At 38.9% G+C, this 24516-nt stretch overlaps 1 protein-coding gene across 1 annotated transcript in view; it reads left to right on the top strand.

Annotated features, from left to right (window-relative positions):
- The first annotated feature begins 258 nt into the window (after window positions 1-258).
- Window positions 259-24516, top strand: part of LOC127672681 (vomeronasal type-2 receptor 116-like) — a 101249-nt gene continuing 76991 nt past the window's right edge. Inside the window, exon 1 of the mRNA XM_052167978.1 lies at window positions 259-461. Within this exon, the coding sequence (XP_052023938.1) occupies window positions 259-461 (203 nt within the window). The remainder of the gene's footprint in view (window positions 462-24516) is intronic.

The following is a 24516-nucleotide window of genomic DNA, read 5'->3' as shown; positions in this document are numbered from 1 at the left end:
GCAAACATATTTTCCACCTTGTGTTTTTTGCCTGCAAGTGGAACCTCAAATGTGGAGTTTCAGGAAAGAAAGTTTTCCCAAATCCTTCAGGGGAGATTAAAAAACTAAGTTGAAGAAGCCATGGGAATTAGAGTAACCATTGTAGTCAACAACAAAATTGGAAATTGCATGAATTGATACAAATTCACCTGATATGTATATACATCCTAGCTTTGAAATTTTATCCTCTACACAGACTTAAACATCGCAGATGCTTTTATGATGCTTCTTCTGATTTTTATGTTCCTGATCCTGCAGTATTCCAGTTATGTCTACTCCTTTGACCGCTCTTACTGTGCTGCAAAGACAAAAACCAGTGTAAACAAGGATGGAGATGCAGTGGTTGCTGCATTTTTACCTCTGTTTACTGTTGTCTTTGATTCTATGTCTGAAGATCCAAGCAATGAGAATTACTATAGTCAGTAAGTTAATCATTTTATATCTATTTTCTGTCTTACTTTAAAGACATATAATGCCTACAAATATGCGTGCATACAAATCTGATATCTACATCCTCCATATCCCAAGAAGTCTCTAATTTATTTTTATTATCTGTTTAGTACTTTCTTTGCTTCAAAAACAACAAAATTATTCTAATTTCTTTTATTCTAGCTTCTACTTTCTGAGACTCAACTCTCCTTTTATTATTCCACTATTCCTTCCCTCTTCCAGTCTGTTGTCAGGAATTAGTGTTGTCATGAATTGCATCCAATAATATTATCTAAAATCACAATGCAAGCCATTGACATGAATTCTGAAAAATGAGCATCTGAAGAATTCTCTTCCTGGATAGTAAAGGATCATTTATCTTTGTATGTTATGGGTATTAAACCTCAGAAAGGTGTATAGTTGGCAAAGGTTTTCTTACTCTCTGAGCTGCTTCTTCACCTTATTGACTGCTATGCAGATATTTATTTTTATGAAGTTCCAATTCTCAATCGTTAGCTTTAATTCTTAGGCAAACAGCATTTTTCCCTACAACTATATCATGGAGGGTACTGCCTGTTTTCTTCTAACAGTCTAAGGGTTTCAGGCTTCAAACATATCTTGTGCAAGTTAATAGACACAGTTTAGTTTTATTGTTCTATATGTATTTCTTGAAGATGTTTTCTATTCTTCAGCATGCAGGTTTTTTCTTTCTTTTTTTTTGGCATCTCAATCAAATGTTAAGTTGTTGAAGTTACATGTGCTCATGTTTAGATTTGATTTTTTTCAATTGGCCTACGTGTCTGTTTTTTGTCAGTGCCATGTTGTTTTTCTATTATGTCTCTCTAATGTATATCTGGAATTGTAGACCTTCCAGCATCATTTACTCCCACAAGATCATTTGTGGTTTCATTTGAAATCTAACATATTTCTTTCCTGAGAAAAAATCTATGTCATTTTGACTGGGATTGCGTTGAGACTGTAAATAGCTTTAGGCTGAATTGTCATTTTCACCATACTACTTCTACCAGTTCACAAACATGAGATATCAAATTCTCTGTATATGTGTCCATGTTCTCCTTTTCTGTGTGTTTGATTTTGGTGTATCAGAAAGCTATTTATTGTGCAAGTTGATTTTGCATTCTGCCACATCACTGACTTTGATTATAATTTCTTTTCTGGTAAAATTTTTGTAATCCATAATATATAGCATTATGTCATCTACAAATAATGATAGCTTAACTTTTTCATTGCTAATTTGTGTTGTGTTAATTTCCTTGTACTGCCTCACTGCTCTAGGTAGTATTTCAAACACAATATTAAAAAGTAGTACATATCTTCTCTATAGGAAAAAATCACTTGATAGAAAAAATCAATCTTTTTGAGGCAATTGTTATGTGTAATAAGCAAGTACTGCTTAGACTATATAGAATAAGAGTAAATGTATTTTGCAGATTCTAGGTCCTCACCAAGGGGTTTGCCTTGGGTACAGTAGAGTAATGTAGGCCACTCTTTCTATTCCAAATCTTGTAGAAAAGAGTTGACACAGGGCAGTCTCTATTCTTTGATATGTGAGTCTTGCATGGATACATTCTTCTCCTTGTTACCTGAATTAACTGTGGCAAGGAATTTTGAGAAATATGATTGGCCACAGCTAGTCCCTTCAAATTTTCAGCTATATATTTGTTAGTATCTGTCAATGATTTTTTAATAAATTTATTTCCAAAACTAAGTTTTGTAATTAGTTTGCATGTAGTAACTAGTCCATGGGATAAAGTATTAATAGTCAGTATTTGTTGTTCAGTAAAGTTTATGATGTCTGCTATATCCACATTGATGTCTGAAAGAACAGAAGATGCTATGCCAGCTCCAAGTAAGGAGCCAACCAACATAGCTCCAGCAACCAGCAACCATAAAGATTTCTTGCAGCAAACTTATTTCCTGAGGAGAACTAGAAAACTGGTATTCTCAATTCAGGCTCAGAGAAGTTTCTTAGGCTGCTTTTTTTTGAGGTTGAAGATAAGTGAAATCTTACACATCCTGGATGTAATAATAAGTTTTGCCTGTAGGCTTAGGTCAGGTATCATCATAGGTACTCTAAGCATTGGTCAGGAAGTAGAGGACTAGAACATTGGCTTGTAGTAGGCTTCTATGGGAATAGGGACTGGAAAGTGAGGGGTAAATTGGAGACAGAGTTCAAGATGGTGTTTGAAAAATCATACTCTAGAGACCAGCATCACAATGCATTTCTAACTATATTGTTTATTATGCATGCTTATTTATAGTTTTTCAGCTAACTAGGGTATGTTGATGTATTCAATGCCAAATCCAGGTGCAACCTGTGTTTAGCAGAAGCTGACTTGCCAGTCCATGAGCCTATCCATGGACCAGTAGGGAATGCTCCAATCCCCTGGGGAGATTTTTGTGAAGGCAAAGAAAGCAGCAACTGCACTGGCCTTGGATACTTTGTGCTTTCTCACCTGTATTCTGAATGACATGTCAGATCATACACTGTGTACTGTTCTACTACTTCCTCCACTGGTTTATCTTCAGATGCCCCACAGGCTGTGAAAATTTTCTTGTTCTCATCCAATCCTCTGTCAGTGATACATGGTATTAGGCTGCCTTCTTTGATTCCACAGAATTTCCACATTATAGGAAAGACATATGTCTCATCAAATTGGGGCTCTTTGGGCAGTTTCTGCATATGTCATATTGAATATGGGCTTTTGAACCACAAAGTCTCCAATGACACATTCCTAATTCTGTGGTAGTGAAGAATCATGTAGAAATAATGGGGAAGACCTAGGTATGGAAGACCAATATTCCAGTTTGGAAAGATACAGTTTTCCATCAAATTTCTGTGGTCTACCTTTTGTAATTTAATAAATTGCCACAAGGAGTCATGAAATTTAGAGCATCCTCTTGTTGCCAATTGTGTCATGCCTACAGTTGATGTAATCAATTTGGTAAGCAGTGTAAGTCTAGGCTGGATTTTCAGTAGACTGGGACCCAATAGCCTGGTGGTGGTATTGTATTCTGGGATGAAACAAGTGTATGATGTCCCTGACATGTATATACATGGGAATTGATATATCTGTCTTTCATTGTCATAAAATGTATACATGGCATAACATCTGCAAACATTTTTCATCATTTACCAAGCAGATTTTATGATTTTTAAAATGGGTTTCAGTGTATAATTAGTCCTCTCAAGTTATAAATCTTATGAGAGTGGTATATGAAAAGGACTTGTAGGTCAGTTATGTCACTCCATTGTTTCTCCATCATTTAGAATTGTTTTGTTGGTGGTATACTAAAACTTATGGCGGTACAGTTGACATTAGAGCCACTGGTGGACTTTAAGTCAATTTGAATAGACTTAACCTCACAAGACCAGTGTGAATTGGAAGATTGCATTGAGAGGCCATCCTACATACAAGAAGTGACATAGGTCAGTACATTAGTCCAGTTTACATTGGCTGGAACATATCCAAGAAATTACATTATGGGGGCATAAAGCCTTTTGCATCAAATGCTGTGGTGATATATAGGTTGTTTGAACAAAATATGGCTGGCTATATTATGGCATAATCTGAATTCTGTAATATATCATGAATTCAGTTGTCTGCATGTGTTTTCCTTATGTGCTGAGGCTTCAGTATCATAAGATGCAAAGGTCTGTGGCAGTAATTCAGTCAAGATCAATGGAAATCTGTAATTTTGTATCCCCAATGCTACAATTTCCAGTTAGTCATTACTAGAAGAAAATGAATCATTTTCTGCCTTACATATCAAGTAGTTAATTTATATGTGCATTCTACTATGGTAGGGTAGATTCAGAAATCTGGCCACATACAATAGAGTGATGTTTGGCCTATGCAGTTGTAGGTATAGTCCAAGATATTGAAATTGAGCATTTAAATCCATATGGTGGTGGTATTGTATTCCAAGAGAGAATGCTTCTATGATGTTCTCCTATCAATGTCTGGATCAAAAGCACAGTTCTGCCAAATCATGAGATTACATGGATTTACTCGGTTGATGTTGATGTCTCCTTAGTTTATTGACCTGGCTCCTCATTCTTTTCCCCATTTGGATAATCATATACATTTTCATTTGTAATTCTGGTAGTTTTATTGTACCAAACACAGACTTCATCTGCTGTATGTATGGGTCAAAGAATGCTGAGAGGAATATGTGTTTGCTGCTATTTCAATCAAATATGGAGTCTTCCCTGCCTGGCATCTCAAATATTATTTCCCCTTGTTCATCATTTTAAAATATAAAGATGGTTTAAGGGATATTTCTCTGCAGTAGAAGTTGTAGATGTCCAATGTTGTTGTGATATTTCTTCAAATCTGTATTAAATGGCATGTCAGTGATTTTCTTTCATTATAAATGATGTTTTTATCTTCTTCCTGGTTATTGGTGACTGTGATTCTCAGAACTGGTGCAATATGGACATGAATTAGCCTTTCTTGATTCAACACAAAACCTGTACCAAAATGCATTCCCAATAGTTTCACAATGAGCATATTGAGCATTGAATGCATTCTTGGTAAGGGTGAGGTTTCAATGAAGTGTTCATGGTCCCAGTATTCTGGTAGGAGTCTGTTGATGGTGCATTAGGGTAAGTCACCAATATCATACTTAACTCTTGGTTTATTTGTTATTGTAGCTGTTGGTATGATAGTTACTTTATTCATTGCTACTTCTACTTGAGAGATGGTTGTTGATGAAAGTGATGGTGTCCTTAATCCTGATGAGCTCAAAGGACTGGTGATGACAAGGTAGAAAATGGTATTGTTGAAGACCCTGTTATTGACTAATTGGGTAATATTAAATGTATAGAATTCAACAGAATTAATCCAGGGAACAATATCCTGGGTGCTTTAGCCCTGATCAATATCATGTCATTGTTCCATTTTGTGTTTTTTTTTCCTTGTCAAAGTTTCTGTGAGACATAGGGCATAATTTGTTGTGGGTCTGCCTTGCCATGTGTTATTTCTCTGTGTCTAGGCAGAATATATAACAGTGCTGAATAAATTAATCCTAAAATGACTACTATCCTGATAAGGTGCAGATCAAATATATTGGATTAAGTCCTAGACATATTATGCTTGTAGATCATCTAAATTTCTAAGGTTCAGATATCCCTTCTCAACTGTAGTTCAGATTGTGTACCTGTTACAGGTACCACAAATTTTACCTATTTGAAGTTTGAGTATTTCTGTTGTGGGAAATTATTCTGTGTGCTCTGGAATCTAGTGGTTGTTCTAACTCTAAGTCTGGTTTGATAGCTTAAAGGAGAGGCTCTCTTTAATTGTGGTCTCATAATTAACTCATATAATACAATTTCAATAGCATTTTTAAAAGGGATATCTTTGAATTATAATAACTTGGTTATTATAATATTATATACCATTCCATCTTTGTATATTACCAGCTGCATCTGATTTACATGACAGATTAAAGTCCCCTTGTATGACCATAAACTGGGACCACCGCTGGTCATTAAATCTTGGAAAGTGTGTTCCTTGTTCTGATTCAACAATTACTGAGCAATGATATCTGACCATCCAACAGTAGGATGTGTATAGTGTTGCAAACAAGTCTGATCTAAGACATTCTTTCGCTAATCCAAGCCCTGTGCCTATATCTAGAAGAATGCAAATATGTAGTCCAATGAAATCAATTTACAGTCTATAATTCAATTGTTTATGAGAACATGTTACTGGTGACACTCAATGTTTATGTCTAGTTTTAAGTGCTGGACAAAGGTGGAAGTCTCTAAATGGCTGTTTACAAGTGTGCCAGGATACCCTATGGTTTCTTTTATCAAACCATTAGAAAAAAGCATTTGGCCTATATGTACCAATATTTTATGTAATTTTAGGATTTCTCACTTGGTAATTATGCTAACATTCTCTGTTACATAATTTTTCAGTATGGGTTCCTCTTAATATTTATTCTCATAGGATTGTTCTAATTTAGCTTAGCTCTCCATTTTCCCTCATTTTTTAGTGTTAAGGATAAACTTTAAAGTTTACCAAGTGTGTGACCTATGATCCTGTCTGATTTATTCTGAATTTGTTTCCTAACAAGTTTTAATATTCTAGTCTTAATTGAACATGATGCTAAGTTGTACACTATTTCATTGTTTTTTAATGTTTTGTCTGTTTTATTTGTGTGGGTGTCTTTGCCATTTATTTGCTAGTTGGTAGTTTTCCATTTTGTTGAAATGGTATACCATTGCACATGCACCATGAATCAGAGAAGATAAAGATTTTTCCTTTTGCCCTCCTTAGCTGTTTGTCTTATAGCCAATAGTGCTGCTATTACTTCAGCATGCTGTGCTGATTTGGTGGTTCTTTCCCCAGTAAGTGCCATTCCATCCCCTGGATTATTGGCTAAAGGTTTCCATTCACTTTCAGCTCCATGAGTGGTTGATGAGCCACAATTAAACCATGAATTAGTCAAATACTGTGACCATTCCATTGGTCCCAACAATCCAATAGGTGCCTCTTTTAGGGGAGGGATAAGTGGTTTACAGATGGCAACTGAGCTATTTCCTCAATGTAGAAAAGCGCAAAAGGTCACAAAGGAATTTATAGGAGTACTATCTCCAATGTAAGACCTCTCCTTTCACAGCTAAGCCTGCAAAGCATTCTGCCTTCAAGTGGATCCAATCCACGATGACCCTTATGACCATAGAGTGGTTGGCAATGACTGAGTGTAGGGTTCAGAGTGCATCAAAAATGTTCAGATTAGTTTCTCAGAGAGTATCGATTCTCTGCCTAAAAGAAGTGTTTGCAATAGAAGCCAACAGGCAACTGTTGATGGACGTGCTTTTGTTTTATGAAAAGATAACAATTGCCATACTCACCAATAAACATATAATCCACAGTTAAAGTATGATCTGGTTCAATATGGGTCAGAGTTCCATGTTCAAAAATGAGATTACAAACTGTCTTAAAATCTTCTTTTTGTTCTTGTGCCCATAGTAAATTAACTACCTTTCTCGTAACATAGAGAGCTTTCATAATTTTATGTAAATATATTATATAATTGCTCTAGTAAGCAAACATACCAATGAAGTGTTGCAACTGAATTTTGTCCCTGATCAGGGGATATTTTAAACCTTGTGCAATGTGCCATCTGGGACCTTGGGTCCTTCAGATGTCCATAACACACCTAAAATTTTTGTTGAGGTGTCTGGACTTTTCACATTGTCTTTATTAATGTTCTACCCATCGTGTCCCAGAGTATCAATTAGTGTCTCCACATAATCTTGAACACTGTCCTTAATTGTATACTACAATCAAAATATATCACTTAAAAGTAGGTAATCTGATTTAAGTAGCTTTTCCAGCAATCAGTGTCACATGACCAGTTATCCAGCTATTCTTATAGCCTTGAGGCACTCCTTTAAATCTACATTGTATATTATTACAAGTAAAAGTAGTAATAATTCTGGAATACACATGGAGTGGTATGCTAACTAACATGTCTGATAAGTCTATGGCGCCAACACAATTTTGATTGTAATTCCCAATCTTTAAAAATGTATCTTCTAGATCAGGTAAATTTCCTGGCATTTGTGGAGAAAGCTGAGTAATGTTTCTATTGTCTACTCTTTATCTCCATTGATTATTTTGTTTTTTAAAGCCAAAGAGGACTATTGAAATTGAAGGATTGTGAGACTTTGATAGTATCTTCCTTCAATAATTTATTTACATGGTCAGCAATGGTTTTATCACCTCCCTTGCTTGATAGAGTATTGCTTGCTTCTTTGCTTCTGTTGTTGTTGTTGTTGTTGTGGTGGTGGTGGTGGTGGTGGTGGTGGTGGTGGTGGTGGCGGTGGTGGTGGCGGTGGTGGTTGTGGTTGTTGTTGTTCTTTCTTTTTTTAATATATTCTTCATTTACATTTCAAATGGTAAAACCTTTCCCGGTTTCCCCCTCCTCAAAATTTTCTGAGGAACCACCAATCTGATTTGCATTTCCCTGATAACTAAGAATACTGAACATTGCTTTAGGTGCTTTAGAACCATTTGAGTTTCCTCAGTTGAGAATTCCCTGTTTAGCGCTGTACCCCATTTTTAATAGGGTTATTTGACTCTTTGGAGTCTAACTTTCTGAGTGCTTTGTATACATTGAATAATAGCCTTCTATCAGATGTAGGATTGGTAAAGATCTCTCTAAATAGCAATCTGCTGGTTGCCATTTTATCCTATTGACAGTGTCCTTTGCCTTACAGAAGCTTTGCAGTAAGCTTTTATGAGGTACAATTTGTAGATTCTCCTTCTTAGAGCATAAACCATTGGTGTTCTATTCAGGAAACTTTGCCCTGTGCCCATGTGTTCAAGGTTCTTCCCCACTTTCTCCTCTATAAGCTTCAGTGTGTTTGGTTTTATGTGTAGGTCCTTGATCCACTTGGACTTGAACTTTGTACAAGGAGATAAGAATGGGTCAATTTGCATTTTTCTGCATGCTGACCTCCAATTGATCCAGCACCATTTGGATGCTGTCTTTTTTCCACTGGATGTTTTTAGCTCCTTTATCAACTATCAAGTGACTGTAGGTGTATGGGTTCATTTCTGGGACTTCAATTCTTTTCCATTGATCTTCCTGCTTGTCTCTGTACCAATACCATACAATTTTCATCACTATTGCTCTGTAGTAGAGCTCAAGGTCATGGATGGTGTTTCCCCCAGGAGATCTTTTGTTGTGAAGAATAGTTTTCCCTAGCCTGGATTTTTTTTTCTCATTCCAAATGAATTTTCAGATTGCTCTTTCTAGCTCTATGAAGAATTGATTTGGAATTTTGATGGGGATTGCTTTGAATCTGTAGATTGCTGTCTGGCAAGATGTCTATTTTTACTATATTAATCCTTCTAATCCATGAGCATGAGATATCTTCCCATCTTCTGAGATCTTCCATGACTTCTTTCTTCAGAGGCTTGAAGTTCTTGTCATACAGATCTTTCACTTCCTTGGTTAAAGTCATACCAAGGTATGTAATATTATTTGTGACTATTGTAAAGGGTGTAATTTCCATGATTTCTTGTTCATCTTGTTTATCCTTTAAGTAGAGGAAGGCTACTGATTTGTTTGAGTTAATTTTATATCCAGCCACTTTGCTGAAGTTATCAGCTTTAGGAGTTCTTTGGTGGAAGCTTTGGGATAGCTTAAATATACGATCTATATCATCTACAAATAGTGATATTTTGACTTCTTCCTTTCCAATGTATATAACTTTACCTCCTTTTGTTGTCTGATTGCTCTAGCTAGAACTTCAAGTACTATAGTGAATAGATAGGGGAGAGTGGGCAGCCTTGTCTGGTTCCTGATTTTAGTGGGATTGCTTCAAGTTTCTCTCCATTTAATTTGATGTTGGCTACTGCAGTATATTGCTTTCACTATGTTTAGGTATGGGCCTTGGATTCCCAATCTCACCAAGAGTTTTGTCATGAAGGGATGCTGGATTTTGTCAAAAGACTTTTCAGCATCTAATGAAATGACCATGTGATTTTTTTCCTTGAGTTTGTTTATGTAGTGGATTACATTGATGTATTTCTGTATATTGAACCATCCCTGCATCCCTGGGATGAAGCCTACTTGATTGTGGAGAATTATTGTTTTGATGAATTCTTGGATTCAGCTGGCCAGAATTTTGTTGAATATTTTTGCATTGATGCTCATGAGAGAGATTTGTCTGAAGTTCTCCTTCCTTGTTTGGTCTTTGTTTGGTTTAGGTATAAGCATTATTGTGGCTGCATAGAATGAATTGGGTAGTGTTCTTTGTCTTTCTGTTTTGTGGAATAGTTTGAAGAGTATCAGTATTAGCTCTTCCTTGAAGATCTGATAGAATTCCCCACTAAAACCATCTGGTCCTGGGCTTTTTAATTGATGAGAGGCTATTAACAACTGTTTCTATTTCCTCAGGGTTTATGGGACTATTTAGATAGTTTATCTAATCCTGTTTCAACATTGGCACCTGGTATGTATCTAGAAAGTTGTCCATTTTGTCCAGATTTTCAAATTTTGTTGAGTTTAAGGTCTTGTAGTCGGATCTGATGGTTTTTTAGAATGTCCACAGTTTCTGTTGTTATGTCTCCCTTTTCATTTCTGATGTTATTAACTTGGTAGTGCCTCTGTGTCCTCTGGTTAGCCTGGCTAAGGCTTTATCTATCTTGTTGATTTTCTCAAAGAACCAGCTCCTGGTTTTGTTGATTCTTTGTATAGTTCTTTTTGTTTCTATTTGGTGGATTTAGGCCCTGAGTTTGATTATTACCTGCTGTCTACTCCTCTTGGGTGTATTTGCTTCTCTTTGTTCTAGAGCTTTCAGCTGCTAGTATAAGCTCTCTCCATTTTCTTTTTTGGAGGCAGTTAGAGTTATGAGTTTTCCTCTTAGTACTGCTTTCATTGTGTACCATGAGTTTTGGTATGATTTATCCTCATTTTCATTAAGTTCTAAAAAGTCTTTAATTTCTTTATTTCTTCCTTGACCAAGCTATCATTGAGAAGAGCATTGTTCAAAGTCCATTTGTACTTGTGTTTTCCATTGTTTTTGTTTAGTTTAAGACCAGCCTTCAGCAGCGGCGATCTGATGAGGTGCATGTAATTATTTCAATATTTCTGTATCTGTTGAGGTCTATTTTGTGAACAATTATATGTTCAGTTTTGGAGAAGGTACCATGAGGTGCTGAGAAGAAGGTATATTCTTTTGCTTTAGGATGGAATGTTCAATAAATATCTGTTAGAACCATTTGGTCCTAGTATAAATCTTTCGCCTTTTACTAAAGAGTTCTGTGGAGAGAACCATTTGGTCCATAACTTCAGATAGTTGCACTGTGTCTCTGTTTAGTTTCTGTTTCCGTGATTTGTGCATTGTTGAAAGTGGGATGTTGAAGTCTCCCACTTTTACCATGTGGGGTGCAATGTGTGCTTTGAGCTTTAGTAAAGTTTCTTTTATGAATGTGGGTGCCCTGGAATACTACACAGCAATTAGAAACAATGAATTCACAAAATTTTTAGGCAAATGGTTTCATCTGGAAAATATCATCCTAAGTGAGGTAACCCAATCACAAAAGAATACACATGGAATGCAATCTCTGATAAGTGGATATTAATTAGCCCAGAAGCTCTGAATACCCAAGGTACAAATTGCATAACAAATGACTCCCATGAAGAAGTATGGAGAGGGTCCTGATCCTGGAAAGGATTGATCTAGCATGGGAAGGGAATATAAAGACAGAGAAAAAGGAGGGAGGTGATTGGAGAAGGGATGGAGAGAAGCTTTATGGGACATATGGGGAGGGGGGATCCGGGAAAGGGGAAATCATTTGGAATGTAAACAAAGAATATAGAAAATAAAAATATTTAAAAAAAAAGAATGTGGGTGCCCTTGCATTCGGAGCATAAATGTTTAGAATTGAAAGTTCACCTTGGTAGACTTTTCCTTTGACCAGTATCAAGTGTCCCTCCTTATCATTTTTGAAAACTTTTGGTTGAAAATCGATTTTATCCAATATAACAATGGCCACTCCAGCTTGTTTCTTGGGATCATTTGCTTGGAAAATTGTTTTCCAACCTTTAACTCTGAGGTAGTAAGTGTCTTGGTCATTGAGGTGGGTTTCTTGTATGCAGCAAAATGTTGGGTCCTGTTTAGGTATCCAGTCTGTTAGTCTATGTCTTTTTATTGGGGAATTAGGACCATTAATGTTAAACGATATTAAGGAAAAGTGATTATTACTTACTGTTACCTTCTTTGTTAAAGGTGAAATGCTGTTTGTGTGGCTATCTTCTTTTGGGCTTGTTGAAAGAAGATTATTTTATTGCTTTTTCTAGGGTGTCCTTTCCCCGCCTCGTGCTGGTATTTTCCACCCATTATCCTTTGTAGAGACGGATTTATGGAAAGATATTGTGTAAATTTGATTTTGACTTGTAATGTCCTGCTTTCTCCATCTATGGTAATTGAGAGTTTTGCTGGGTATAGTATTCTGGGCTGACATTTATGTTCTCGTAGGGTCTGTATGACATCTGCCCAGGATCTTCTAGCTTTCATAGTTTCTGGTAAGAAGTCTGGTATAATTCTGATAGGTCTGCCTTTATATGTTACTTGCCCTTTTTCCCTTGCTGCTTTTAATATTTTTTCTTTGTTTAATGAATTTGATGTTTTGATTATTATGTGTCAGGAGGAGTTTCTGTTCTGGTCCATTCTGTTTGGAGTTCTGTAGGCTTCTTATATGTTCATAGGCATCTCTTTCTTTAGGTTAAGGAATTTTTCTTCTATAATTTTGTTGAAGATATTTACTTGCCTTCAAGTTCTAAATTCTCACTGTCTTCTATACCTATAATCATTAGGTTTGGTCTTCTCATTGTGTCCTGGATTTCCTGGATGTTTTGGGCTACCAGCTTTTTGGATTTTTCATTTTTTTTTTTTTTGACTGTTGAGTCAATGTTTTCTATGGTATCTTCAGTATCTGAGATTCTTTCTTCTATCTCTTGTATTCTGTTGTTGATGCTTGTATCTATGACTCCAGGATTCTTCCCAAGGTTTCTATCTCCAGAGATGTCTCACTTTGCGATTTCTTTATTGTTTCTATTTCCAGGAATTTTTCTTCTATAATTTTGTTGAAGATATTTACTTGCCTTCAAGTTCTAAATCCTCACTGTCTTCTATACCTATAATCCTTAGGTTTGGTCTTTTCATTGTGTCCTGGATTTCCTGGATGTTTTGGGTTACCAGCTTTTTGGATTTTGCATTTTTTTTTACTGTTGAGTCAATGTTTTCTATGGTATCTTCAGTATTTGAGATTCTTTCTTCTATCTCTTGTATTCTGTTGTTGATGCTTATATCCATGACTCCTGGATTCTTCCCAAGGTTTTCTATCTCCAGAGATGTCTCACTTTGTGATTTCTTTATTGTTTCTATTTCCATTTTTAGATCCCAGATAGTTTTGTTCAGTTCCTTCACTTTTTTGTTTGTGTTTTCCTGAAATTCTTTAAGGGATTTTTGTATTTCCTCTTTAAGGGCTTCTGCCTGTTGATCCATGGTCTCCCTTGTTTCTTTAAAGGATTTCTGTGTTTCTCTTTAAGGGCTTCTGCATGTTGACTCACATTCTCCTATATTTCTTTAAGGGAGTTGTTTATGTCCTTCTTGAAGTCTTCCATCAGCATCATGATGTACAATTTTAAATCCAGCTCTTGCTTTTACAATATGATGGAGTATCCAGAATTTGCAGTTGTGGGAGAACTGGGTTCTGATGATGCCATGTTCCCTTGGTTTCTGTTGATAATGATCTTGTGTTTGCCTTTTGCCATCTAGTTATCTCTGGTTTTAGTTGGTCTTGCTGTCTCTGACTGTGGCTTCTCCATCCTACACACCAATGTATCTGTACTCCTTGGATTCCCATTCTCTAAAATGCCCTGCACATGGCTGGTTCTCCACGAAGTATCAGGAGATGGTGTCTTCCCTGTGACAGACCTGGCAAAGGTCAAATGCCCTGTGTGCTGCTGATTCTCCAATGTCCTGCATGCTGCTGGTTCTCTAGAAAGTATCAGGAGATGGGGTCTTCCCTGTGGCAGAACTGGTAGGGGTCTACCAGCAGAACTGGCATTAGAGTCTAACATTAGTTCCCTTTTCCCACAAGCAGACTATATAGGATGCATCCTTATCTCCTCTTTGTGTAAAATCTTGTCTTATTTGCTGCAGCTCTGTCCTTGTAAATAGTCTGGATTCTACTTCAGTGGTCACATGAGTATGCTTGGTTAAACAGCAAGAAGCAGCCTTAAGCCCATTGGCAGTTACTAGTAGAGGCATCTTGGTATCATTGAAGCATCTGACTGGGCACTTATCAGGTACTTCCAGTCCTCTCTGAATGGATTGTTTCTCCATCTTTTTTGCCAAATCACTAACTAGATGTTTACCTTTCACTCTATTGAAGACAATGTCTTTAATCATTTTCCATAAGAACCTAGGATCCGGTGAGGTGTCTGGCCTATCTAGTCAGGGCTCAACAATCACTGGGATAGTCAAAACAATAATTACCATAGTATCCCTCTTGAGAATAGGCATTTTTTTGTTGTACTAAGCAACATGTTCTATCTCATCAACCCCTCAGGAAGATTCTTGTCCTTTACATTTATTTTATTTTTTTTATTTATTGATATATTTATTTACATTTCAAATGATTTCCCCTTTTCTGAACCCCCACTCCCCGAAAGTCCCATCAGTCCCCTTCCCTCCCCCTGTTTTCCCACCTAACCCTTCCCACTTCCCTGTTCTGATTTTGCTCTATACTGATTCACTGAGTCTTTTCAGAACAAGGGGCCACTCCTCCGTGCTTCTTGTACCTCATTTGATGTGTGGATTATGTTTTGGGTATTCCAGTTTTCTAGGTTAATATCCACTTATTAGTGAGTGCATACCATGATTCATCTTTTGAGTCTGGGTTACCTCACTTAGTATGATGTTCTCCAGCTCCATCCATTTGCCTAAGAATTTCATGAATTCATTGTTTCTAATGGCTGAATAGGACTCCATTGTGTATATATACCATATTTTTTGCATCCACTCTTCTGTTGAGGGATACCTGGGTTCTTTCCAACTTCTGGCAATTATAAATAGGGCTGCTAAGAACATAGTGGAACATGTATCGTTATTACATGCTGGGGAATCTTTTGGGTAGATGCCCAGGAGTGGTATAGCAGGATCTTCTGGAAGTGAGGTGCCCAGTTTTCTGAGGAACCTCCAGACTGATTTCCAGAGTGGTTGTACCAATTTGCAACCCCACCAGCAGTGGAGGAGTGTTCCTCTTTCTCCACATCCTCGCCAACACCTGCTGTCTCCTGAATTTTTAATCTTAGTCATTCTGACTGGTATAAGGTGAAATCTCAGGGTTGTTTTGATTTGCATTTCCCTAATGACTAATGAAGTTGAGCATTTTTTAAGATGTTTCTCTGCCATCCAAAGTTCTCAGGTGAGAATTCTTTGTTTAACTCTGTACCTCATTTTTTAATAGGGTTGTTTGGTTTTCTGGAGTCTAACTTCTTGAGCCCTCTATCTGATGCAGGGTTGGTGAAGATCTTTTCCCAATTTGTTGGTTGCCGATTTGTCCTTTTGATGGTGTCCTTTGCTGTGCAGAAACTTTGTAATTTTATGAGGTCCCATTTGTCAATTCTTGATCTTAGAGCATATGCTATCGGTGTTCTGTTCAGAAACTTTCTCCCTGTACCGATGTCCTCAAGGGTCTTCCCCAGTTTCTTTTCTATTAGCTTCAGAGTGTCTGGCTTTATGTGGAGGTCCTTGATCCATTTGGATTTGAGCTTAGTACAAGGAGACAAGGATGGATCAATTCGCATTCTTGTGCATGCTGACCTCCAGTTGAACCAGAACCATTTGTTGAAAAGGCTATCTTTTTTCCATTGTATGTTTTCAACCCCTTTGTCGAGGATCAAGTGGCCATAGGTGTGTGGGTTCATTTCTGGATCTTCAATCCTGTTCCATTGATCTGCCTGCCTGACACTGTACCAATACCATGCAGTTTTTAACACTATTGCTCTGTAGTATTGCTTGAGGTCAGGGATACTGATTCCCCCAGAATTTCTTTTGTTGCTGAGAATAGTTTTAGCTATCCTGGGTTTTTTGTTATTCCAGATGAATTTGAGAGTTGGTCTTTCTAACTCTGTGAAGAATTGAGTTAGGATTTTGATGGGTATTGCATTGAATCTGTATATTGCTTTTGGCAAAAGGGCCATTTTAACTATATTGATCCTACCGATCCATGAGCATGGGAGGTTTTCCCATTTTTTGAGGTCTTCTTCCATTTCTGTCTTCAGAGTCTTGAAGTTCTTGTCATACTGATCTTTCACATGTTTGGTAAGAGTCACCCCAAGGTACTTTATACTGTTTGTGGCTATTGTGAAGAGGGTCATTTCCCTAATTTCTTTCTCAGCCTGCTTATCCTTTGAGTATAGGAAGGCCACTGATTTGCTTCAGTTGATTTTATAACCTGCCACTTTGCTGAAGTTGTTTATCAGCTGTAGGAGTTCTCTAGTGGAGTTTTTTGGGTCACTTAGGTAGACTATCATGTCGTCTGCAAATAATGATAGTTTGAATTCTTCCTTTCCAATTTGTATCCCTTTGACCTCCTTATGTTGTCGAATTGCCCGAGCTAGTACCTCAAGTACAATATTGAAAAGATAAGGAGAAAGGGGGCAGCCCTGTCTAGTCCCTGATTTTAGTGGGATTGCTTCAAGTTTCTCTCCATTTAGTTTGATGCTGGCTACTGGTTTGCTGTATATTGCTTTAACGATGTTTAGGTATGGGCCTTGAATTCCTGTTCTTTCCAAGACTTTAAGCATGAAAGGATGCTGAATTTTGTCAAATGCTTTTTCAGCATCCAATGAAATGACCATGCGTTTTTTTTCTTTGAGTTTGTTTATGTAGTGGATTGCATTGATGGATTTCCGTATATTGAACCAACCCTGAATCCCTGGGATAAAGCCTACTTGATCAGAGTGGATGATCGTTTTGATGTGTTCTTGAATTCGGTTGGCAAGAATTTTATTGAGTATTTTTGCATCGATGTTCATAAGGGAGATTGGTCTGAAGTTTTCTTTCTTTGTTGGATCTTTGTGTGGTTTTGGTATCAGCGTAATTGTGGCTTCGTAGAAGAAATTGGGTAGTGTTCCTTCTGTTTCTATTTTGTGGAATAGTTTGAAGAGTATTGGTGTTAGGTCTTCTTTGAAGGTCTGATAGAATTCTGCACTGAAACCATATGGTCCTGTGCTTTTTTTGGTTGGAATTCTTTCTATGACCCCTTCTATTTCTTTAGGGGTTATGGGACTGTTTAGATTATCTATTTCGTCCTGATTTAATTTTGGTATTTGGTATCTGTCTAGGAAATTGTCCATTTCCTCCAGATTCTCCAGTTGTGTTGAGTATAGGCTTTTGTAGTAGGATCTGATGATTTTTTTTTAATTTCCTCAGTTTCTGTTGTAATATCTCCCTTTTCATTTCTAATTTTGTTAATTTGGATACTTCCTCTGTGCCCTTTGGTCAGTCTGACTAAGGGTTTATCTATCTTGTTGATTTTCTCAAAGAACCAGCTCCTGGACTCGTTGATTCTTTGTATGGTTCTCTTTGTTTCCACTTGATTGATTTCAGCCCTGAGTTTGATGATTTCCTGTTTTCTACTCCTCCTGGGTGAAATAGCTTCTTTTTGTTCCAGGGCTTTCAGGTGTGTCATTAAGCTGCTAGTATATGCTCTCTCCATTTTCTTTTTGGAGGCACTCAGGGCTATGAGTTTTCCTCTTAGCACTACTTTCATTGTGTCCCAAAGATTTGGGTATGTTGTGCCTTCATTTTCATTAAATTCTAAAAAGTCTCTGATTTCTTTCTTTATTTCTTCTTTGGCCAAGGTGTCATTGAGTAGAGTATTGTTCAGCCTCCATGTGCATGTGAGCTTTCTGTTGTTTTTGTTGCTATTGAAAACCACTCTTACACCATAGTGATCTGATAGGAGGCATGGGATTAGTTCGACCTTCTTGTATTTGTTGAGATCTGTCTTGTGACCAATTATATGGTCAATTTTGGAGAAGGTACCATGAGGTGCTGAGAAAAAGGTATATTCTTTTGCTTTAGGGTGAAATGTTCTATAAATATCAGTCAAATCCAATTGGTCCAAAGCTTCAATTAGTTTTACTGTGACCCTGTTTAGTTTCTGTTTTCCTGATCAGTCCATTGAGGAGAGTGGAGTGTTGAAGTCACCCACAATTATTGTGTTAGGTGCAATGTGTGCTTTGAGCTTTAGTAAAGTTTCTTTTACGAATGAGGGTGCCCTTGCATTCGGCGCATAGATGTTCAGAATTGAAAGTTCTTCTTGGTGGATTTTTCCTTTGACCAGCAAGAAGTGTCCCTCAGTGTCTCTTTTGATGACTTTAGGTTGAAAGTCAATTTTATGTGATATTAGAATGGCTATTCCGGCTCATTTCCTGAGACCATTGGCTTGTAAAATTGTCTTCCAGCCTTTTACTCTAAGGTAGTTTTTGTCTTTGACATTTAGGTGTTTTTCCTGTATGCAGCAAAATGTAGTGTCCTGTTTCCTTATCCAGTCTGTTAGTCTGTGTCTTTTTATTGGGGAATTGAGTCCATTGATGTTAAGAGATATTAAGGAATAGAGATTATTACTTCCTGTCATTTTTGATGTTATTTTTATATTTGAGTGATTATCTTCTTTTGGGTTTGATGAAGGAAGGTTACTATCTTACTTTTTCCAGGGTGTAGTTTCCCTCCTTGTATTGGAGTTTTCCTCCTATTATTCTTTGTAGAGCTGGGTTTGTGGAAAGATATTGTGTAAATTTGGTTTTGTCGTGGAATATCTTGGTTTCTCCATCTATTGTGATTGAGAGTTTTGCTGGATATAGTAGTCTTGGCTGACATTTGTGTTCTCTTAGAGTCTGCATGGGATCTGCCCAGGATCTTCTAGCTTTCATGGTCTCTGGTGAGAAGTCTGGTGTGATTCTGATAGGTCTTCCTTTATATGTTACTTGGCCTTTTTCTCTTACTGCCTTTAATATTCTTTCTTTGTTTAGTGCATTTGGGGTTTTAATTATTATGTGGCGGGAGGTATTTCTGCTCAGATCTAGTCTGTTTGGAGTTCTGTAGGCTTCTTGTATATTCATGGGCATCTCTCTCCTTAGGTTAGGGAAGTTTTCTTCCATAATTTTGTTAAAGATATTTGCTGGCCTTTTAAGTTGTAAATCTTCACTGTCATCTATACCTATAATCCTTAGGTTTGGTCTTCTCATTGTATCCTGGATTTCCTGGATGTTCTGGGATACAAGCTGTTTGCATTTTGCATTTTCTTTGACTGTTGAGTCAATGGTTTCTATGGTATCTTCGGCATCTGAAATTCTTTCTTCCATCTCTTGTATTCTGTTGTTTATATTTGCATCTATGGCCCCTGATTTCTTCTCAAGGTTTTCTATCTCCAAAGTTGTCTCCCTTTGTGATTTCTTAGTTGTTTCTACTTCTGTTTTTAGATCCAGGATGGTTTTGCTCAGTTCCATCATTCGTTTGTTTGTGTTTTCCTGTAATTCTTTAAGAGATTTTTGTTTTTCCTCTTTCATGACTTCTGCCTGTTGACTCAAGTTCTCCTGCATTTCTTTAATTTTTTTTTTTTTTTTTTTTTTTTTTGCTTTTCTTCTTTATTGGCTTCTATCTCTTGAGCCTTATTCTCCTGCATTTCTTTAAGTGATTTTTCTGTTTCCATTATATGGGTTTCTAGCTTATTCATGTTCCCCCGTATTTCTTTAAGAGATTCATTTATGTCCCTTTTGTGTTCTTCTAGCAGCATCATGATCAGTGATTTTAAATCCAAATCTTGTTTCTCTGGTGTGTTGGCATAACCAGGACTTGCTGATGTTGGAGAGTTTGGTTCAGATGTAGCCATATTGCCTAGATTTCTGTTAGTAGCATTCCTGCATTTGCCCTTTGCCATCTTGTTCTCTGGAGTTAGTTGGTCTTGTCCCTGGCTGGTGTTTGGGCCTCCTGAGGGGCTCTGGGGCTATTACTGCAACACTATATGGCTGGGTTTCCCCTGTAGCAGATTGCTGATGTGCTGTCCTCCTCTTGGGTGCCCTTGTAGCTCTAGTGTGCTTTGCCCCAGATTGTGTCTGTGAACCAGATGGAGCCCGTTTGCACCTTCAGGGAGTGCTGATGGTATATGCTGCCGGGACCTTTTCCGCGTGCTGATCACTCTGCTGGGCAGCCGATCTCCCAACCGGGTTGGTGCACACAAGGCTAGCCTGGCTGCTCAGGCCCTGGGTCCAGGTAAAAGCCTGGGAGGCCAAGGTCCGAGCAAAGTTCCCCTCGGGCTATGACTGTTGGGTCTGTCAGGTGGCCAGGATGGCGGGTGTGTGCGCTCATACTCCCTGAAAGTGCAGGGAGAGTCTGCTGGGCTAACAACCTCCTGGGCGGTTTGACACACAGATGGCCCACCAAGCTGCCCAGTTCTTGGGGTCAGTCCAGGGCCTGCTGGGGCCTAGACCCCCCCGCTTTGTTAGCCTCAGGCTATGCCTGTTAGCTGGCTTTGCCTGCTAGCACTCTCTGGCATCCTGTAGGCAAAATGGCGGTGCGTGTGCCGGCCCCGCGGGGAGGGGGGGAAACCTCCTGGCTAGGTTGGCACCCCGATACCGCCCCCAACATCCCAGGGACTGGGTGCAGGCCAACACCCGTCGGGCTTAGACCCCTGCGATGTTGGCCTCGGGTTATGTTTGTGAACCTCAGTCTGTCCGATCTCTCTGGAGTCCGAAACCAAGATGGAGGTGAGTCTCTCCTGACTCTACATTTATTTTATTAATTCTTCTTTTATTATTGGTCACTGCATTTTGTCAATTTGTTTGCTAAATATTAAAGGAATTTGACTTCTCTTTTCTGAAGTACCAATTTAGGTTGCAGTAAGAGTAGGCCTGATTTACCATTTTTGTATTTAAGATATGTCCTTCTTGCTATTTTCATCCAGTCTCTCATGTAACTGTCAGTGGCCTGCTCTTGCTACCTGGTCTTAGGGTAGAAACCTGTTCCTTTGTGAGAACTTGTCCTGCCACAGAGGTTCCTCCTTGGGGTTCTGGTGCCTTTTTTTCTCTGACCATATCTCCACTACTCAGTCTTAAGGCAGAAGCCTGTGTCTTTGTGAGGGCAAGTCCTGCAGTCAAGAATTCACTTTCTTCCTAGGTAGAGACTGGGGCTGCACTTGGAAGAGCAAGAAACCACCTTAGTTTTAACTTTTCTAAGTATCTTCTTATATCCTGCCAATTATGCCAACTAACATGAGCAACAAGGTATAGACACATAGTTAAAATAACAAAAGTTTTACTTTATTATGCTGAGGTGCTCCACATAAAGTTCACATTCTAAATTCCTAACTATGATCCTAAACCTATTTCCCAAGACTTCTCTCCTATGGGATGTATCTGCTGAATGTCAGGTCCAGTCTCAAACAGAAGGATTTGTATTGAGGATCAGGATCCTGGGTAAGACTCTCCAGCCACAGGGCAGATCAGATGGCATCTCTCCAGAAATGCAGATCAGAGCATTACTCTTAATGTTGGCTTATAGATGATCCAGTAGATGTGGTTTCTGGGATCTAAGCCTAGGTTGTATCCTCTCTTAAAAGTATCCACAGGGGAAGAGCACTGGTTTGGGGGTTTGGTAGAACAGAACTTGTTTCTGCAAGAGTAAAGGCTGCTTTCTATATTTTAACTGTCTTGCCTCTAAGTTACTCTGAGGCCAGAAGCTACTGACTTTAGGCAAATTAGCACACTATTGTAAAATGGTGAGAATTTCAGTAAAGAGGCCCTTTGTTCTTTTCTCCAGAGGTCCTCCATGGCCTTGGGCCCTGTGGCTGGGAGTTTATTTAACTCTTTCTTGGCTAGAGAAAGTCACTCACAGGAAGAAACAAACACTTTGAAAAGTTATTCTAGTCTTATTTTTTCTTTTTAAATTATCTTAATCTTTTTGTACAGTCCAGTCATTATCTTTCTCCCCTTCTGCTCTGTGACAGTTCCTCATCCCATTATTCCTCTCCTATCCCCAAGAGGATATTCCCACCCCACCCCACCCCAGCAGGCCTCACTACACTCTGGGGCCTCAAGTCTCTCCAGGTACCTCTGTTCTCACTGAGGTCAGACCAGGAAGTCATCAGCTGTATATGTGTCAGGGAGCTCGGACCAGCTAGTGTATGCTGCCTGGTTTCTGGCTAAGTGGCTACAGGATCTTGGGACTCTAGGTTAGTTCAGACTGCTGGCCTTCCTCCACGACAACCTCTTCCAGCCTTTCCCTATTTCAACCACTAGAATCCCCAACTTCAGTCCATTGGTTGGGTGTAAGTATCTGCATCTGTCTAAGCCAGCTACTTGTTGGGCCTCTTGGATGGCAGCCATGCTAGGCTCCTGTCTCTAAGCACACCATAGTATCAGTAGTAGTGTCAGGCCTTGGAGCCTCCCCTTGAGATGGATCTAAGTTGGGCCAGTCACTGGCCCTCTTTCCTTCACTCTCTTCTCCATTCCCCTCCATTTTTGTCCCTGAAGTTCTTTTAGATAAGAACAATTCTGGGTCAAAGTTTCGACTGTGGGATGGCAACCCCATCTCTCCACTGTCTTTCTACTGGAGGGGGACTCTACTGGGTGGATTCCGTCTCCCCACTATCAGGCATTTTATCTAAGATCACTATCTTAGAAGTTCTGAGAGTTTTTCACATACTGTGTGTCTGAGTCAGGGTTTCTATTCCTGTACAAATATCATGACCAAGAAGCAAGTTGGGGAGGAAAGGGTTTGTTGAGCTTACACTTCCACGTTGCAATTCACTAAAGGAAGTCAGGACTGGAACTCAAGCAGGTCAGGAAGTAGGAGCTGATGCAGAGGCCATGGAGGAATGTTTCTTACTGGCTTGCTTCCCCTGGCTTGCTCAGCCTGCTCTCTTATAGAACCCAAAAACACCAGCCCAAAGGTGGTACCACCTACAAAGGGCCCTCCCCACCTAATCACTAATTGAGAAAATGCCCCACAGTTGGATCTCATGGAGGCACTTCCCCTACTGAAACTCCTTTCTCTGTGATAACTCCAGCCTGTGTCAAGTTGACACATGAAACCAGCCAGTACAATTGACCCCTTGACAACTTGACACACAAACACATCACTATTAAGCCTCAACCCTTACTTTCTTATTCATCCCCAAGATCTAAATTACTTTAAAAGTCCCACAGTCTTTACATATTAAAAGTTCAATCACCTTAAAATATCCAATATCTTTAAAATTCAGTCTTAAAAATTCAAAGTCTCTCAACTGTGGGCTCCACTAAAATACTTTCTTCCTTCAAGAGGGAAATGTATCAGGGCAAGGTCACAACCAAAAGCAAAACTCAAACTCCAATAGTTCAATGTCTGGGATCCAACTCACAATCTTCTGGGCTCCTCCAAGGGCTTGGGTCACTTCTCCAGCTCTGCCCTTTGTAGCACACAGCTTGTCTTCTAGGCTCCAGCTGCCTATACTCCACTTCTGATGCTGTTCTTGGTGGTCATCACATGGTACTGGCATCTCCAAAACTCTGCTATCTTCCACTGTAATTAGGCTTTAGCAATAGCCTCTCATAGGCTCTCATCAGGGTGACAAGCCTCTGCTCCTATGCAGGACCCCTTCAAGTCCTGGGCCATCAATTGCAACTGAGGCTGCACCTTCACCAATGGCCTTCCGTGGCCTCTCACTGTGCCAAGAGCCTCAGCTGCTCTTCATGACCCCTTCATGACTTCAAAACCAGTACCATCTGAGTGACTCTTACCCAGTACCAAGTCCAGCCACAGCACAAAATACAACTGTGGCTATCTCTGGAACACACTCTCTGTGCTCTCAGAAAACACTTCCCAGAAGATTTCATCTCAGTGATGCTGGTCTCGTCTTAATCACTGCTAATTTCTTAACTCCAGCTAACCAGCATCAATAGTCCCAGTAACACAAAGGTTTGTTTTAGTGGTTCTGGTATCTTGTTACTCACAGCTGATTCTTCAGCCCCAGCTAACCAAAACCACAGAATCTTTACAATCAAAACATGGCCACGTTAAGAGTCTTTAATCTTCCCTCTAAAATTTCACAAGCCAGGCCTCCATCTTCTGCACTGTTCTTAACATTGTCTTCCAAGCTCCTACAGAACTTTCCACAGTTTTTCTAGCTCAAAGTTCCAAAGTCCTTCCACAATCCTCCCCCAAACATGTTCAGGTTGTCACAGGAATACACCACTACGCTGGTACCAATTTGTCTTAGTCAGGGTTTCTATTCCTGCACAAGCATCATGACCAAGAAGCAAGTTGGGGAGGAAAGGGTTTATTGAGCTTACACTTCCACGTTGCAGTTCATCACTAAAGGAAGTCAGGACTGGAACTCAAGCAGGTCAGGAAGCAGGAGCTGATGCAGAGGCCATGGAGGGATGTTTCTTACTGGCTTGCTTCTCCTGGCTTGCTCAGCCTGCACTCTTATAGAACCCAAG

The sequence above is a fragment of the Apodemus sylvaticus genome, chromosome 22 (assembly GCF_947179515.1).
Source record: "Apodemus sylvaticus chromosome 22, mApoSyl1.1, whole genome shotgun sequence".
Taxonomy (NCBI): domain Eukaryota; kingdom Metazoa; phylum Chordata; class Mammalia; order Rodentia; family Muridae; genus Apodemus; species Apodemus sylvaticus.
Note: the sequence above shows the minus strand (reverse complement) of the source record. Positions and strands in the feature narration are given on the sequence as shown.